Source organism: Lynx canadensis, chromosome D2 (assembly GCF_007474595.2).
Source record: "Lynx canadensis isolate LIC74 chromosome D2, mLynCan4.pri.v2, whole genome shotgun sequence".
Classification (NCBI taxonomy): Eukaryota; Metazoa; Chordata; class Mammalia; order Carnivora; family Felidae; genus Lynx; species Lynx canadensis.
The window spans coordinates 65,497,250-65,512,623 of NC_044313.2; the positions used below are offsets into that span (position 1 = coordinate 65,497,250).

At 41.2% G+C, this 15,374-nt stretch overlaps 1 protein-coding gene across 5 annotated transcripts in view; it reads left to right on the top strand.

Moving 5' to 3' along the window:
• Positions 1-15,374, top strand: part of ANK3 (ankyrin 3) — a 336,335-nt gene that overhangs the window by 124,463 nt on the left and 196,498 nt on the right. For all 5 annotated transcript variants that reach the window (XM_032595132.1, XM_030334419.1, XM_030334420.1 and 2 more), the window contains exon 7: positions 54-152. In XM_032595132.1, the coding sequence (XP_032451023.1) occupies positions 54-152 (99 nt within the window). The remainder of the gene's footprint in view (positions 1-53; positions 153-15,374) is intronic.

Below are 15,374 nucleotides of genomic sequence, written 5' to 3' on the forward strand. Positions count from 1 at the left end.
CAGACAAGGGGCCGGCAAGAGTCCATTGAATGCCTGCTATGTTTTCTTTACAGAGTGGCTTCACTCCTCTCCACATAGCTGCTCACTATGGGAATATCAATGTAGCCACGTTGCTGTTAAACCGAGCGGCTGCTGTGGACTTCACGGCAAGGGTAAGAGCATTGCAGTATGACCTGCCCGGAACGTATGGGAAACAATTCTGAGCCCTCTGTTCCCAGCATGAGGAGGGGATTGAGACAGATGACCTCCAGGGGTCCTGTCTACCCCTGTCCACCCACAGTGAGAGCTGTGGTTTTCTACTTTTCCTGCTGTGTTTTCTTGCTTTTATATAGGCGCACCTATTTCCTAACAGAAAAAATAAGCCAAGATCATGGGAAATGGGGGTGGGGAGGATACATATATAACCGAACATGTAGAAGACGCAATTCAAGGAATCATGACTGTTTCCCATGTACTGGGAAAGTACAAACCCTTCCCCAAGTAGAAATTTCCAAGACCATTAGAAATAAGTCAGATGGCACTCATCATGCTTTAGGTATCAGGGTCTTGACCTTGCAGATGGGAATATGGTGGAATATCTGGATGAGACCTAAACTTCAGAACCCAAAAGCTAGAGACCATCTTTTGCTTTTATCCTCTGTCTCCTACAGACTTTCATAATGAGTAACAAGGTTCTGTACCCTGAGTAAGTTATTATCCCTGGAGAAAGGAGTTACAGTATCGTGTGCACCACTGGATGGAAACTGGGATATCCAGACTAGTACTGCTCTGAGCGTAAACACCAGTCCGATGCTAGGTCCGAGCGTAAGAAACCTCAGCAGCAGCAGTAGAAATGAAATAGGAATCAGGATAGGGGAGGATCCAGACTCCCCGGGTTCCAATTTTGGCTTTAACTTTTCTCTCTGTATCCCATCAGTTTCCTCATTTATAAGATGAAATGATCTGAATTATGAAGTTAAATCATAACACAATAATATCGCCGCTCCCTCACTGGGTCACTGTGGGGATTAAAAGAGAGTGTATGTAAAGCACTTAGCACAGTGCCCGACACATTGTCGACGACAGCATCAGCACTGGGATTTCGAACATAGCATGTGAAGTAGTGTTTTGCTAAAACCTACACATGAGGAGAAAATGGGATTAGATGACACTGGAGAGAGGGCGTATACCGAAACTAGCATTCATTCCCAATAGCTGTGGAAGTAATACAATCTTTGAAGTCACTACCATGTGGCAGATGCCAGGCTAAGCATTTTTCAAATGTCACTTATTCAAAAACTGTTATTTATCCCTGTTTTACAGAAGAGGAAACCAAAACTTAGCAATAAGAAGCAGCTGGTCCAGGATCCCAGAGCCAGCAAATTAGGAAAGGCAGGATTTCAGCCCCAAAGCTCCTAACCACACCAGTATTGTGTCTCCTGTAGGTGACTGTAGGGGTTCATTTTTCCTTCTCTTCTTATAATTCATTAGTTCTATAAAAATTAATAAGAACTCAGATTGTACTAATATAAAAGCTATTTCCCACACTATTGTCATCAGCTTGCTGTAAGCCTTTATCGGTTTTAATGACTCAAGAGTGCCAGTCAGTCCACGGCACTGCAGAGCTCTGTTCTTACTGCATTAAGTGTATCCTTGGGATTCACTGACATGGCTGGGCTGAAACCTAATTTGACATTTTGAAGGACAAAGTGAAGCACCTCTTTAAGTCCAGCATCAATAGGGCATGTCAGTGTTAAAACTGAAGTTCTTGTCTTGAAGATGCATTCTTCTGGTTTTATTTCTGTAATATACAGTATAATGAAAACCTCATTAAATCACATCTTCTAATTAGGACATTTGGAAAATTTATGTCAGGGTAGTGTTTGAAGTTTGTCTTTGTGCCATTGTTCAGAAATTTCCTGATGCTGAAGTTGGGGCAATGTTTAAGGAATTTAAGAGGACAAATTACAGTATTTTTGGACTCCTTCAAGCAATTCCAAAGCATCCACTTACCTTAAAACACTGAACATGGTAATCACAAATGAATGCTAATTTATTGATTAAAGATCAATGGAGATCTCAGACCCACTTCCTTAACCTTGCCTGTGGTTTAAAATAATCACATTGTACTTATGTATAAAGTATGTTAAAATTCAGAGTGTTTTCTGATTTACAAAGGCATTTTCTCCAGTCATCCCTAATTAACAAGGCCTGCCCACACTCTGAGCTGAAAGCTGTGCTTTAATTGGATTGTACTTTGTAGGAGGCCCGTGTGGTTGCTTACACCCCAACACTTGAGGCTCCCCTCTAGTTGGTGATTGATGACTTGCTTTAGGAGGTTGGAGAAGAATTAGTCTTCTCAGACAGCTTAAAGAAACCCATTTGAGGTTCCAGATCTCTAGTAATTCTACTGCCTAGTAATCCAGCATCTGCACTTTGGTACCAAGGCCTCTCCCTGGACAGCCTCAGCGGTGTCTTTCTGAGTCCCAGTCCTTCAGGGATGTAGCAGAAACAGCAGCTGGAAAGTAAGATACTGTGGAACACAGAGGGGAACAGATTTTACCTGGTCAGAACAATAAAGGAAGGGTCATTAAGCCCTGCTTGCTAAAAGCTAGTTGTAAATCATGACCATAAATCATATGCCTCAGGAACCTGGTTCGAACGAGGTATTGATTAGATGGTTGGAGGTAAATTTCAAAACAACAGCAGCCCTTGTCTTAGGGGGCTGTGATATCTGTTAGCTGGCTGTGACAGATCATTGAAGAAAGGCAGATGGAGTCTTGTAGTTCTTTGTGGGCTGAGGACGTGACCTAGACAATGGCTGCCTGTTAGCAAAGAGAGCTGAGGAATAAGACCAAGGACAGCACCCTGGAATCAATTTCCTGCATGCGGTAGATGTGCATTTCCAAAGCAGACACGAGGCCGAAACAAACACGGTGTAGCTAAAGGGAGTACACAGCAGAACAGATTGTTCTCTATGCTTCTCTGCAGGGCTGGCTAATTTATGCAGCAATAAAGCAGATCCTAACCAGTGGCGAATGTGTACCTTGGAGTTGCAATTAACATTAACCGATTTATAGCACACTCACCTGTTTACTACACCTCTCTTTGATTTTTATGATGTCAGTTTTGATTTTGCATTATAATTTTGCTATTTGTATATAAGATACCTTGTGTGACATCTTCAATATTTCCTTCTGGATTATCCATGAAGACCTGGTCAGCCCCATGGGTCCACTGCAGGGAGTTAATAGAGTAGCTGCTGAACATGGCAATGCAGCTCCAGTGTTCTTCACTCCCTGAATTGAGTCTGCTGACATGGCATTGACACTGTCAGAATTTAAGCATGACCCCTGCTCTCTTAGCAAATTATTCTCTCTTGGGGGAAGAGAATGTAACTAAGACACACCAGAGTTGCTACTGATTATCATTCCAGTAAAGCATTTTGCACTGGACTAACTGAAGGCCAAATTACTATGTGGATGACCGCAAAGTTCCTTTTATTGACTGAAGGAGATATATTTATACTTTGTTTATTTATTTATTTACTTACTTACTTACTTACTTACTTATTTATTTTGCCAAGAGTTTTTTTCATCAAATATAATCGACCACCCAACTTAATGTTCACTCATGTCATTGACTTTTCGCCTGTAAATGATTATCCAACTCCCCATTTTGGAAAGGCAATTGAATAAAATATCCTTATATTGGTCTTGCTATTTAGTACTTTTTGGGTTTGATCTCTGGAAAGAATTAGGGATTTATGTGTTTCAGTGCTGTACCTCATTTGTTTCCAAAAGGATTTCAGGTGGTTTGCAAATTAATTACATACAAATTAAGCCATCTGAGGATGAAACAGAAAAAGTAAATGTTACCAAGCAGCTGGAATGAACCAGCAAATATAACCAGAGGACAAATTTAGGTGTAGGGCTTTGATATATGTAGTGGAAAGAGGAGCTAAGATTATATAATTTTCATTTTTTGACAAAAGAAGTCTTACAGTTATCTATAGAGACAATTTTGTGTGTATATGAAGTAAATATGATTTTTTATCCTCTATTAAGAACAGTGAGTTTCAAAAATTTAAAAAAAAAAAAAAAAAAAAAAAAAAAAAGGGGCGCCTGGGTGGCGCAGTCGGTTAAGCGTCCGACTTCAGCCAGGTCACGATCTCGCGGTCCGTGAGTTCGAGCCCCGCGTCGGGCTCTGGGCTGATGGCTCGGAGCCTGGAGCCTGTTTCCGATTCTGTGTCTCCCTCTCTCTCTGCCCCTCCCCCGTTCATGCTCTGTCTCTCTCTGTCCCAAAAAAATAAAAAATAAAAAACCGTTGAAAAAAAAAATTAAAAAAAAAAAAAAAAGAACAGTGAGTTTCATAGTTGAAAATACCTTTAATCACCACATTTCAAAAGACTCAATTCTGATTGCCCCATCCTGCGTATTGATGCTAAATCTTTGTCCGTGAAGGCACCCGGCCCCAGGAGGCTGTGGGAGGGAGGCTGTGGGCCAGGTACTCAGGTTGATGATGTTCTAATTGTGTGTGATTAGAACTTGGCATGCGTGTCACAGATGAATGATGACTTAGCATGTCCATTGGACTGCCTTTCTCAAATATCAGATCCTTTGAACAAGATTTTTGGAGGTGCTGGGTCATATTCAGAATTCAGTTAAGTCATATGAAAGGTTACTTTAGGGATGCCTGGGTGGCTTGGTCAGTTAAGCGTCTGACTTTGGCTCAGGTGATGATCTGATGTTTGTGGGTTTCCAAGCCCTGCATTGGGCTGTGTTCTGGCAGCTCAGAGCCTGGACCCTGCTTTGAATTCTCTCTCTCTCTCTCTCTCTCTCTGTCCCTCCCTGCCCCCTTGTGCTCTCTCTTTGTCTCTCTCTCTCTCTCTCTCTCTCTCTCTCTCTCTCTCAAAAATAAATAAAAATAAATAAATAAACATTTTTAAAAAAGAAAGGTTATTTTAGATAGGTGAACTACTAAACCTACTGGTGGAAAAATAAAAGTGTCAGACTTACAACCTGCCCACATAAGTGGTCAACATGATTCAGCATGTGTATGAGCAAAGCAATGCCGTGGATAAACATTATCTGGAGGTTTCCTTTCTAAATTAAATTCAGTCTAGCAAACATTAAAGGGCTTCAATTATGGACTAGATTTAGAGACTCAGACTTCAGAAACCTACTGCCCTTAGTCTATTAATTTGGTTAGGCCCCAAAGTGCTAAACCATATAACACAGTCTCTCTCTTAATTTCCCAAAGCACAACTGAGTCTAGGCTATAATAACAAACATGACTTTTCCAAAAACATAGCGTGATGAAGGGTATTCAGATGACAGAAGCAAAGCTGAAGGACTGGTTCTGGACAACAGTGCCCCCAAAGTCCACTGGCTTTATGACCCAGTCTCCAGGGTACCTCTAGGTACCACCCGTCTGAGCCCCAGAGGCCACTGTGTTGCAGACTATCCTGCTTCCCACTGGTGAAACCCCTTTTATTGTGTCTCTCTTAGCCAGATTCCAAGCCCCTTCACCTAGTCTCTGGACCCAATAAGAGCAAACATGGTTATGTTTCCTAGACCATTTTAACTCAGCAGCCATTATCTAGTGGGGACTAACTTTAATTTAAATTAGATTCAATTCAAAATTCTATTTCTCATTCTCAGTAACCACATTTCAGGTGCTCAATAGCCACCTATAGCCAGTAACTAGTGTATTAACACAAAAGATATTTCTTTCCATCAGCACAAAAAGTTCTTTAGAACAAAGCTGAGATACCATTAGTCTCAGGTCTTCCTTCCCATCAATATCATAATTATCTCTAAATGTAGCTCCCTCACTCAAGGAAAATGATCCCTTAAATAGTTCTGCAGAGCAATTTTACTCTGATGGACTTGCCCTTTTTGCTCCAAAGGAATATTTTGCCTTTCTCATTATGAAACTAGAAACTACCACATCACCACCAAATATAAAATCGAAATGTTTTTGCAAAAGAGAAATAAAAATTACTAGAAGCTTTGGTGTGCCTGGGTGGCTCAGTCAGTTGAGTGTCCAACTTCAGCTCAGCTCATGATCTCATGGTTTGTGAGTTCGAGGCTCTGTGCTGACAGCTCAGAACCTGGAGCCTGCTTCAGATTCTGGGTCTCCCTCTCTCTCTCTCTCTCTCTCTCTCTGCCCCTCCCCCACTCATGCGCTGTTACTCTCTCTCTCAAAAATAAGTAAACATTAAAAAAAATTTTTTTAATTACTAGAAGCTTTAATGTAGTGATTTCTTCCCAACTCATGCTATGAGAATTTCAGATGTACTGGAAATCAAGATAAATCTCAAGAGAGGTTCCCAGTCACTAGATTTTACCACATGGTTACTTCACTTCTAAAAACCTCAGTTTTTAAATCTGTGTAGAGGGTGCTTGTATCCTGTTCCTCAAATATGCATTCTCTGACCCCCTAAAATAAGCTGCTCCCCCTCGTCACACCACTGTATGTGTTCATCACACTGTGTGCTCTCGCTGTCACAGTGGGTGTTGCCTGTTCTTTCATGTGTGTGGTAATGTCTGGCACACTCTGCTTATGAGTTCACTAAGCCCCTTGAAGGCTAAGATGCCTCATTCACCCTCTCTCGAGCTCCTGCCCTGTGATATTCTCATCTCACCTGGTAAATATCCTCTTCCTCAGTACTCCCCAGGTGCTGAGCTCTGTGACAGTCACTTTACCATGAAGTTAATCTTTTCAGTCTTCAGTGAAGGACTCCGCAACAGAGAACCTATTTCTTGCCATGTCGATTTTTTAAGAGAGGTAGGCATTTTATTTCGGAGAAGCATTACTCATTGTACTATAAGAGGGCAGGACCTTTTTTTTTTTCCTTTTTTCTTTTCTCCTGCCTGACAGCCCTTTATCTGCCTTTGATGAAACGGTACTTTGGCATACAGCTGCATCCCACTCAGCCAGAGGGCTACAATGTGAAGACATGTGGGACTCTGCTTGTTATAGAATAAGGGCTCAGTAGATGTTCATTTTCTTCCTTTCTTCTATAGGTGAAATTTACAGTAATAATGATTTTCAAAGTAGTTATAATTTATTGAACATTTACTAAGTTTCAGCTCTTTGTTAAGCATTTGACATGTATTATCTCAATCCTATACAGGCTGAAGTAGGGATGTAATGAAATACAACTCCCATGTCCTTTTTGCTGCACTTACAAGACTTTGAATTCCTCAAAGACAGACCTGTGTATTATTACACATTTTGGAATCCTTAGGGTAGGGTCCAGCACTTAGTACTGGGAAGGACTCAATATGTATTGATTGAATTCAAGATTGAATGAACAAATAACATTCAGGCATCCATGTCCACTACTCCTGGGCAGGCAGCCCCTATCAAAACCCACTTTCCTCAAGCTCCAATCCTCTCCTGTCTTAGAATTTCAGGCTGAACCTCACCTGACTTGAGGGAGCTGCTTCCCAAACTGACATCAGCCGCATTAAGGGAGATGCAGAATCCATAGGATTCTAATAGCGAGGTTCTAAGCAAGTGTACCAAAGCCACAGATTGAATGTCAGGTGCCGAGGGGTAGGTTTATTTGAGCAGCAGGAAGACTCGTTATTCGACAGTGTAGATGACCTTGGAAGACAAGGCTAGAATAAAGGACCAGTCACCCAAGGCTGCTGCCAAGCTTTGTTCAATTAAGAGTGTTTTGAACAGGGCCTCAGGTTCTGCACTGTCAAGTCCCAATCAAGCCCCCACCAGAGGGCACTAGAAAAGACATCGGCTACTACACAGAGAAGCAGGGAGCATCATGCCAGTAAGAGTGTGACTCTTGAAACGGCTTAACAGGGCTGTGGCACTTCTGGAGACTCTACTTTGGATTGGATACAGGTTCCAATGCAAATATATTTTTACTATATTTTACCTGCATTATACAATTTGTTTTTCAGATGAAATGCAATAGAGGTGCCTGGGTGGCTCAGTGGGTTAAGCATCTGACTCTTGATTTCGGCTCAGGTCATGATCTCATGTTCTTGGGATCGAGCCCCACATCAGGCTCTATGCTGAGAGCATGGAGCCTGCTTGGAATTCTCTCTCCCCCTCTCTCTCATCTTCTCCTACCCTCTCACTCTCTTTCTCTCACTCAAAATAAATAAATAAACTTTAAAAATAAATAAAATAAAATACAATAAAATAAAATGAAATACAAAGCAAATGAAAGAAGAGAAAAATCACCCCAAACAGTCCTGTTAACTCTTTTAACACACACACACACACACACACACACACACACACACACACCACATTCGTTTTTATTGACAAATATTTTCAAAGATAGAGAAAATTAGATTTGTATCCTAGTACAGGCTCAGAAGCATTAAAGCAAAGACTTTTAAAAATTGGGTTATATAAACCACCTTTGGAATGAAAATGGGGATTTGGAAGCATTAGCAAAGGAATGTGAATTATGGGAAAGTAGCAATGCGGCTACTGCATCAACCATAATATTGTTGCCATGGTGACATTAACACATCAGGAGGAACAAAACCAATAAGCCAAGGATAGAGTGGTGAGAGATACACCTTGTACAGAGAGATTCTTCTAGCACGCTATGCAATCTCCCTCCTGCCTTTTTCATTTTATTTCCTGACTGTCACATCAAGGGAGAATCTCCTATAAAATAACTAAATATTTTTTTTATTTTTTAGAAAAGATTTTATTTTTAAATAATCTCTACATACAATGTGGGGCTCAAACTTAGAACCCCACAATCAAGAGTCTCATGCTTTTCTGACTGAACCAGCCGGGACCCATCCTATATAATTTTTTAAAGGAACATTTTAATCTCAAATCATGAGTATGTTGGAACTTACTAACATCTTGCTGTGTGGTATGGGATCTGTGTTCTCTTCTGAAGAGGTGATGTTTCTAAGTTGTAGCTGAAGAAGAGTCCTTAGATTCGTGTCGGACCCCTGGCTCTTGTTCTGACTGCGTCCTCAGTCCTAATGTGGTCCAGGGCAAGTCTCCTCGTCACGGGGCCTGCAGTTTTCCTAACAGCTGGGTGAGACAAATAGCATTTCAGTCACAAGCCTTTCCCCTCTGCCCGACCACCCTGTCTGATGGTGGTGGAGGCCACCTTCACCTCCCTTCTCCTTTCCTGACAGAGAGTAGGTATAGTACAGTGTTACAACAAACAGCACCTCAGCTAGACTGCTGGGTCCCATACTAACAATGTGGCTGACTTTGTGTGCTCTTGGGCAGGTTAGTTATGCTTCAGCTTTATCATCCATAAAATGGATCCAATAATGGCACCCAGTGCATAACGTCACTGTGACTGAATGAGATGGTCCATTATACATTGCTTAGCACAGTGCCTGACCCACAAAACATGGACAAGGACCCTAGCCATGTTTGTGGTGGAGGTTGTCATTACTTTTTTCGTCTGGGAGGAGACCCATCACTGTAAACCACATTTATCTGTAAAGCATGACATATGTCAAGCAAGTGGCATCGTGGCAGCTCTCTAGAGTACTTCTAGAGGTAGTCAGAAATGTTGCTTCCCACAATGTTGGATTTACCCTGCAGTGGTGTTTTTATCTGCATGAGAAGGTCAGCCTTTAATCATTTAAGAAATGATTACTATGACATTGTTTGAGGCAGTAAGAATTCTAATTAGATCATAGAAATTGGAAGGTCCATGTTTCTCTTTGTGTCAGCTTTCCTCTTTGGACTTGTGCCCTGCTTCCTGCAGTGCTGCTCTGGAATTGTTGCTCTGAGGACATTTTTAAACAACCCGAATAAATCCTATTTTAAAATTCCGTGAAATAAAGTTCTATTAAGGTAGGAGTTGGCAGAGCTCCCTTTATTCATTTGCACTTTAAAAGAGAATTATTCATCAGCTGTAGAATTTTCATTTCTTCCGGTGAGTGCGAACAGCGGTGAAGGGCTCCTGGGCCCCTCTGCTGAACATTCAGAACGCTGTCCACACTGTCATCAGATAGTGCATTTGGATGAGCCCTCAAATGCACCCTGGGCTGCCCCTGAGCACTGTAGTTCTTCTGTGACAAAAAATCTTTCCTTTCTTCCTCTGGTGGTTTGAAGAATGTGCAGAAAGGGTGAAAGGGCACCTAGAGGGAAGAGCTTAGGACAGGAGCAGAACCAAAGGTTGCAAAGGGATGAACTTGGGAAACATGACCAGTCATTTACTGGCTCTCTCCCAAGTCAATGGAGGAGGTTTAAGAAAACAAGTTCAGGTAGGAGATCAGCATTGGCTAGCATAGTTGGGAAAAAACTGAAGAGCTAAGTTGTGCTGGAAACACAGGGATTAGAATGAAGTCTAAGAAATGGAGGCGGAAGCCCACTTGCCAATGTGAAACGAGACTAGACACAGACAGGCATTGTTGACTATAATCACCAGGCTGTGCATTAGCTCTCCAGAACTTACTCGTCTACTAGTTGCAAGTTTGGGCCTTTAAGTAACATCTCCCTAAATGCCAGCCCGCCAGCCCCTGGTAATCACCATTCCAATCTCTGTCTACAAGCCATTGCAGGACCTTACATGGAAAAGTAGGATGGTGTCAGTGGTGTTTAAGATGTTAGAACATACATGATGAAGGGGAGATGAGGACACTTGGCTGTGAGCTGTGGCTGGCTCCAGTCACATAGGGAAAAGAACTGTGCTCAAGGAGAAGCTTGTCCAACCTCAGGTCTGATGTGCCTCTCCTCAGAGGTGACTTCACTAGAGTCCTCCTACATCCACAGTTTCTCAGTAGGAAAAGGGAGACTGTCCTTCTCCACAGAAGATTTAGAAATTTGCAGAGGCATTTTTCATTGTCATCGTGGCTGGAATGTAATGGGACAGGACCAGGATGGCTAAATCTTCTCCGATGGGGACAGACCCATGCAAAGAACAGTACCCCAACCAAAATGCCAACAATAGCCCCTGAGACATGTGGATTGAACATCTCTTTACAGTGCAGGTAGAGAGGTGGGATATCCCAGGATGGAGAAAAAGGGCCCGGAAGGTCATGCTCAGTCAGTGCATTGAGTTTCTCCCAGTGACATACCCCTAAGGGTAGGTGGGCCAGAAGACCCTAAGGTTCTTTTCAGCTCTTACTACTGAGACTTTCAATATGAAGTGGACAAAACTTATACAAAGTTAAAACGAACTTAGGTAACAGCTTTCATTTATTACTAGGTATGAGGTACTATAATAAGCTTCCTATACATGATTTTATTTTTCCTCACAGTAAGCCTGTGTGGTGTGGGTATGATATCCATTTTACACTGGGAAGCAAGCAGTTAAATAAGTTGTGCAAAGCCACACAGCTTTAAGGTAGTGGAGCTTGGGCTAAGAAAAAGTAAATACACTCAAATCAGACCCGAAAAAATACTCAGACTATGTAGTTCATACTATTCTAATATTGGAGGCCACATGTACCGGGCTTTGTACTGAATCCAGGATCATCACAAGAAAACCAGAACCAACAGCAGCCTCTCTTGTCTCAGCTGGCATTGTGTTCTCGGCCTGTGCCAGAGCCACAAAGTGAATTAAATACATTTTTTAAAAGGAGTTTAAAAGGTTTTTTTTTTTTTTATTTACTAGTAAATCCCATTACACATTTGAGAACATTTAAATTGAGAGGTGAGCCAACCCAAAAACTAACAAATCATCAAATTCGTTCTAAAATACAATGCCTTCCCATCTCCCCCACATTTTATTTACCTCTATTACTTCTGCATTTTTGAATCCTGAAAGATCATGGTTTGAAATGAACTCTTGATATGTAGAAACTTAATGGCTTTCTGACAAAAAGGTATAATATCCATTTTCTGGTAAGAAGAAATACTAGGTGAGCTTGTCTCTACAAGGAGTGAGTTCCTCTGAGTTTGAAAATTAAAACCCACTTTTTCATTGCCTCCAAGTCAGAGCCTCACAGCCAGTGTCCCCAGCTGGCCAGCAGCCTCCTGTTCCCTTATATTCGGAGTCAGTACCTTTGGGATAGGGCTTTGCAATCTGTGTTTTTAACAAACTCCTTGGGTGATTCTTCTGATAAGGCACAATAAGAAAATACTGTCTGAGGTTGATGGGGGGGGTGGGGGAGAGGAGAAAGTGGGTGATGGGCATTGAGGAGAGCACCTGTTGGGATGAGTACTGGGTGTTGTATGGAAACCAATTTGACAATAAATTATATTTAATATTAAAAAAATAAAAATAGGGGCGCCTGGGTGGCGCAGTCGGTTAAGCGTCCGACTTCAGCCAGGTCACGGTCTCGCGGTCCGTGAGTTCGAGCCCCGCGTCAGGCTCTGGGCTGATGGCTCAGAGCCTGGAGCCTGTTTCCGATTCTGTGTCTCCCTCTCTCTCTGCCCCTCCCCCGTTCATGCTCTGTCTCTCTCTGTCCCAAAAATAAATAAAAATAAAAAAAAATAAAAAAAAAACGTTGAAAAAAAAAAATAAAAATAAAATGCATGATCTTGACCCCCCCCACACACACACACACACAAAAAGAAAATACTGACTGAGGCCGTGCTATGAAAATCTTGTCCAAAGTTGAGCCACAGAACTCTTAGTAACTCATTGGCTTATAATAACTATCTTTATAACATCTTAATAATGTAACCTTGAATTTACATTTTGTATACAGTTTACAAAGTACTTTTATGTAAAGCACACCATTTGAGGCCTTAAGAATAGATGAGCAAACGGAGATCCCACAATGTCACTTGTCCCAGATCCTACTGTGAGTAAAATAGAATAACAGGGATTTGGATCCAGACCTGCCCCATTTTAATATGCCTCATGCGTGACCATCAGCTGGCACCTGCAGAGGCTGGGTGGCCGTGAGGGTGTGTGATATTGGTCCCTGAGTGGCCGAGGTCTTCGTGGTCCTTTGAGAGCAGCACCATGTCAGGACAAGTGCACTGCACACAGATAAGGCCATTTATGCCAGGACTGCTTCTTTTCCAATTGCTTTTTCCTTAAAAACTTCAAAGACCTTGTTTTCGTTCCTTGACATGTTTGAAACTTCTGCAAGGATCTAATTTATCCAAGCAAGGATCTGGTTTGTCCAAAGACCAAATGAGGGCAGAATACCTGAGAAACTAACAATTTCAAGTTAACTTACATCTCAGAAGCCTATAAGAGTGATTTACTTTTTGGATGGGAAAGAAAATTATTTAACACAGAGATAGATGAATTTTATTCCAGATTTATCAGAAATGATATAGAAGTGTGGCAAATGTATCATTGTAAAGCCCCTTAATAGTTTTGTTTTTAAGAATCTTGGATGACAGGGTGTTAGAAAAAGGAGTGGACTTCATTCATTAGAAACACTACGGGAAATCTAATATTGCTAGATTAACTTATTTTAATGTTAAAGAATTACAGAATTTTAAACAACTTTCCTCAATGTACAGAAAGCAGCCGATTACTTTGTAATTGAACTTTTGATACCCCATTCAGTTCAACACTATAAGCCTCTCTGCCCAGATATCACAAGCAAGGAGGGGCTTTCTTTACTATAAAACAGGGAGGGCTACTTTTGAATGAGTACTAATAGTGACACCTTTAAAGAAATCTGAAACCCATGAGTTCTTATTTAAAATGATAGAGCTGAACTACCCCTCTTTTAGATTCTGCATATTTGTATTAGCTCTGAGATATGCTGTTTCCTTTTGGTTGGAACTTGCACATCGGCAGCATTTTTAGTATGGAGACTATACTGCTTGGATTCAGAGCTGCAACTGATGTTTGCCCAAGTTTAAGGGGAGACTCACTATCTGGATATGGTTTCTCCTTTGTGACCCCCTGGACAAGGCCAGCAGAGCTTTTAGAAGCAGAAAATTTAGGTTAATCCCAGCTCAGGCATTTTTCTCACCGTGTGACTTGAGGCTCCTTTCAGTTTCACCCTACTCACCTGAGAATCTGAACTAACAGCATCTACTTCATGCATGGATTGTTGTAGAGATTAAATGAGATGTATATCATAGAACCAGCCAAAATAAGAGCCTAATAATTCATACCTTTTTTTCATTTTAATTTCATTTGTTCTGCAAAACAAAGAGTTGTTTGGTCTAAATCAAGAGGTGCCTTTTTTTCGCAGAATTCTTTTTTCTAACAAATTCTTATAAAATAAAAAGGCTTTTGGTGGTCAAAAATCCATGACTGTTCATAGAATTATGGAAACTCTGAAATGTATCCTGAGAGATATATTTTAAAAGTACACATTGAGCACCCATTAGGATGACTTCTATCAAAAAAGAGAGAGAGAGAGTGGGGGGGGAGAGAAAACTAGTGTTGGTAAGGGTTTAGAGAAACCGGAACCCTTGTCCTTTGTTTGTGGGATGAATGTAAATTGATACAGCTACTATGGAAGAGTTTGGAAGTTACTCAAAACATTAAGTACAGAGTTACCCTATGGTCCAATAGGACCACTCCTTCAATACAAAAGAATTAAAAGCAGAGTCTTGAAGATATATTTAAACACCCATGTTCATAGTAGCATTGTTTACAATACACACAAAGTGGAAGGAACCCGAGTGTCCATTAACAGATGAATGAATAATCAAAATGTTAAACAAATGTTAAACAAAAGGAGATGGTGGGCTGGAGAGAGACCTGGCAGAGCCTTATCTAAATTGTTGATGAGAGATCTGCTATTAATCCAAGTAAAAACTTCTAACAGTATTAACAATAAACAGCTTCATATTATCCTTAAAAGAACATAAATAAATTGCCTGAGGTTTTTAGAGCAGAATAGATCCAAATAGTCAGAGCCTGGTTTTATAGCAGACATCAAACATCTAAGCATTTGCTGCTGCTCCTGGGGAGCCCAGCATCTCCCGATGTCTAATCCTGTAGGATCTGGTCAGTCTCTGTGGGAAGAGTGAGGTGGGAGTGTCGATAGCATCAGTATTTTTCAGTGTCAGTCTCAGCAAGACCTGTGTGGACTTAATCTCCTTATCCAGAAATCACAGAAAGAGAAAAGTTGCTGTTAGTAAAACTGGAGAAGAGGAAAAGACTTTGCCTAAAAAGACCTATTTCATTTAAGGAAAACTTCATGAAGTAAGAGGAAAATGGACTTTAACTAACAATGGTAGTCATCTTAATAATGACTGCTGTAGCAGTCATGGAGGGTTCCCTCTCAGTTGAATATTTAATTGTTTTAGAATTTGTGTTTGACTGGGACCATATCAAGGAACTAAACTAAAATGGTCATATTGTTTAACGTTTCATTATCTAAAAGACTGTGAGTGCTATCATCCACCTGCTCTTCTACTTAGTGAGAACCTCCCAGACATGCTTAAAGAAAAGTAGAGAGAGGAGAGGGGACTGGGGATCGGAAGTCTACTGCCCTTTATATGTTTAAGTGGAATGAAAAGTCTGCCATTTATCACAAGGTAGGAAGGGGCTC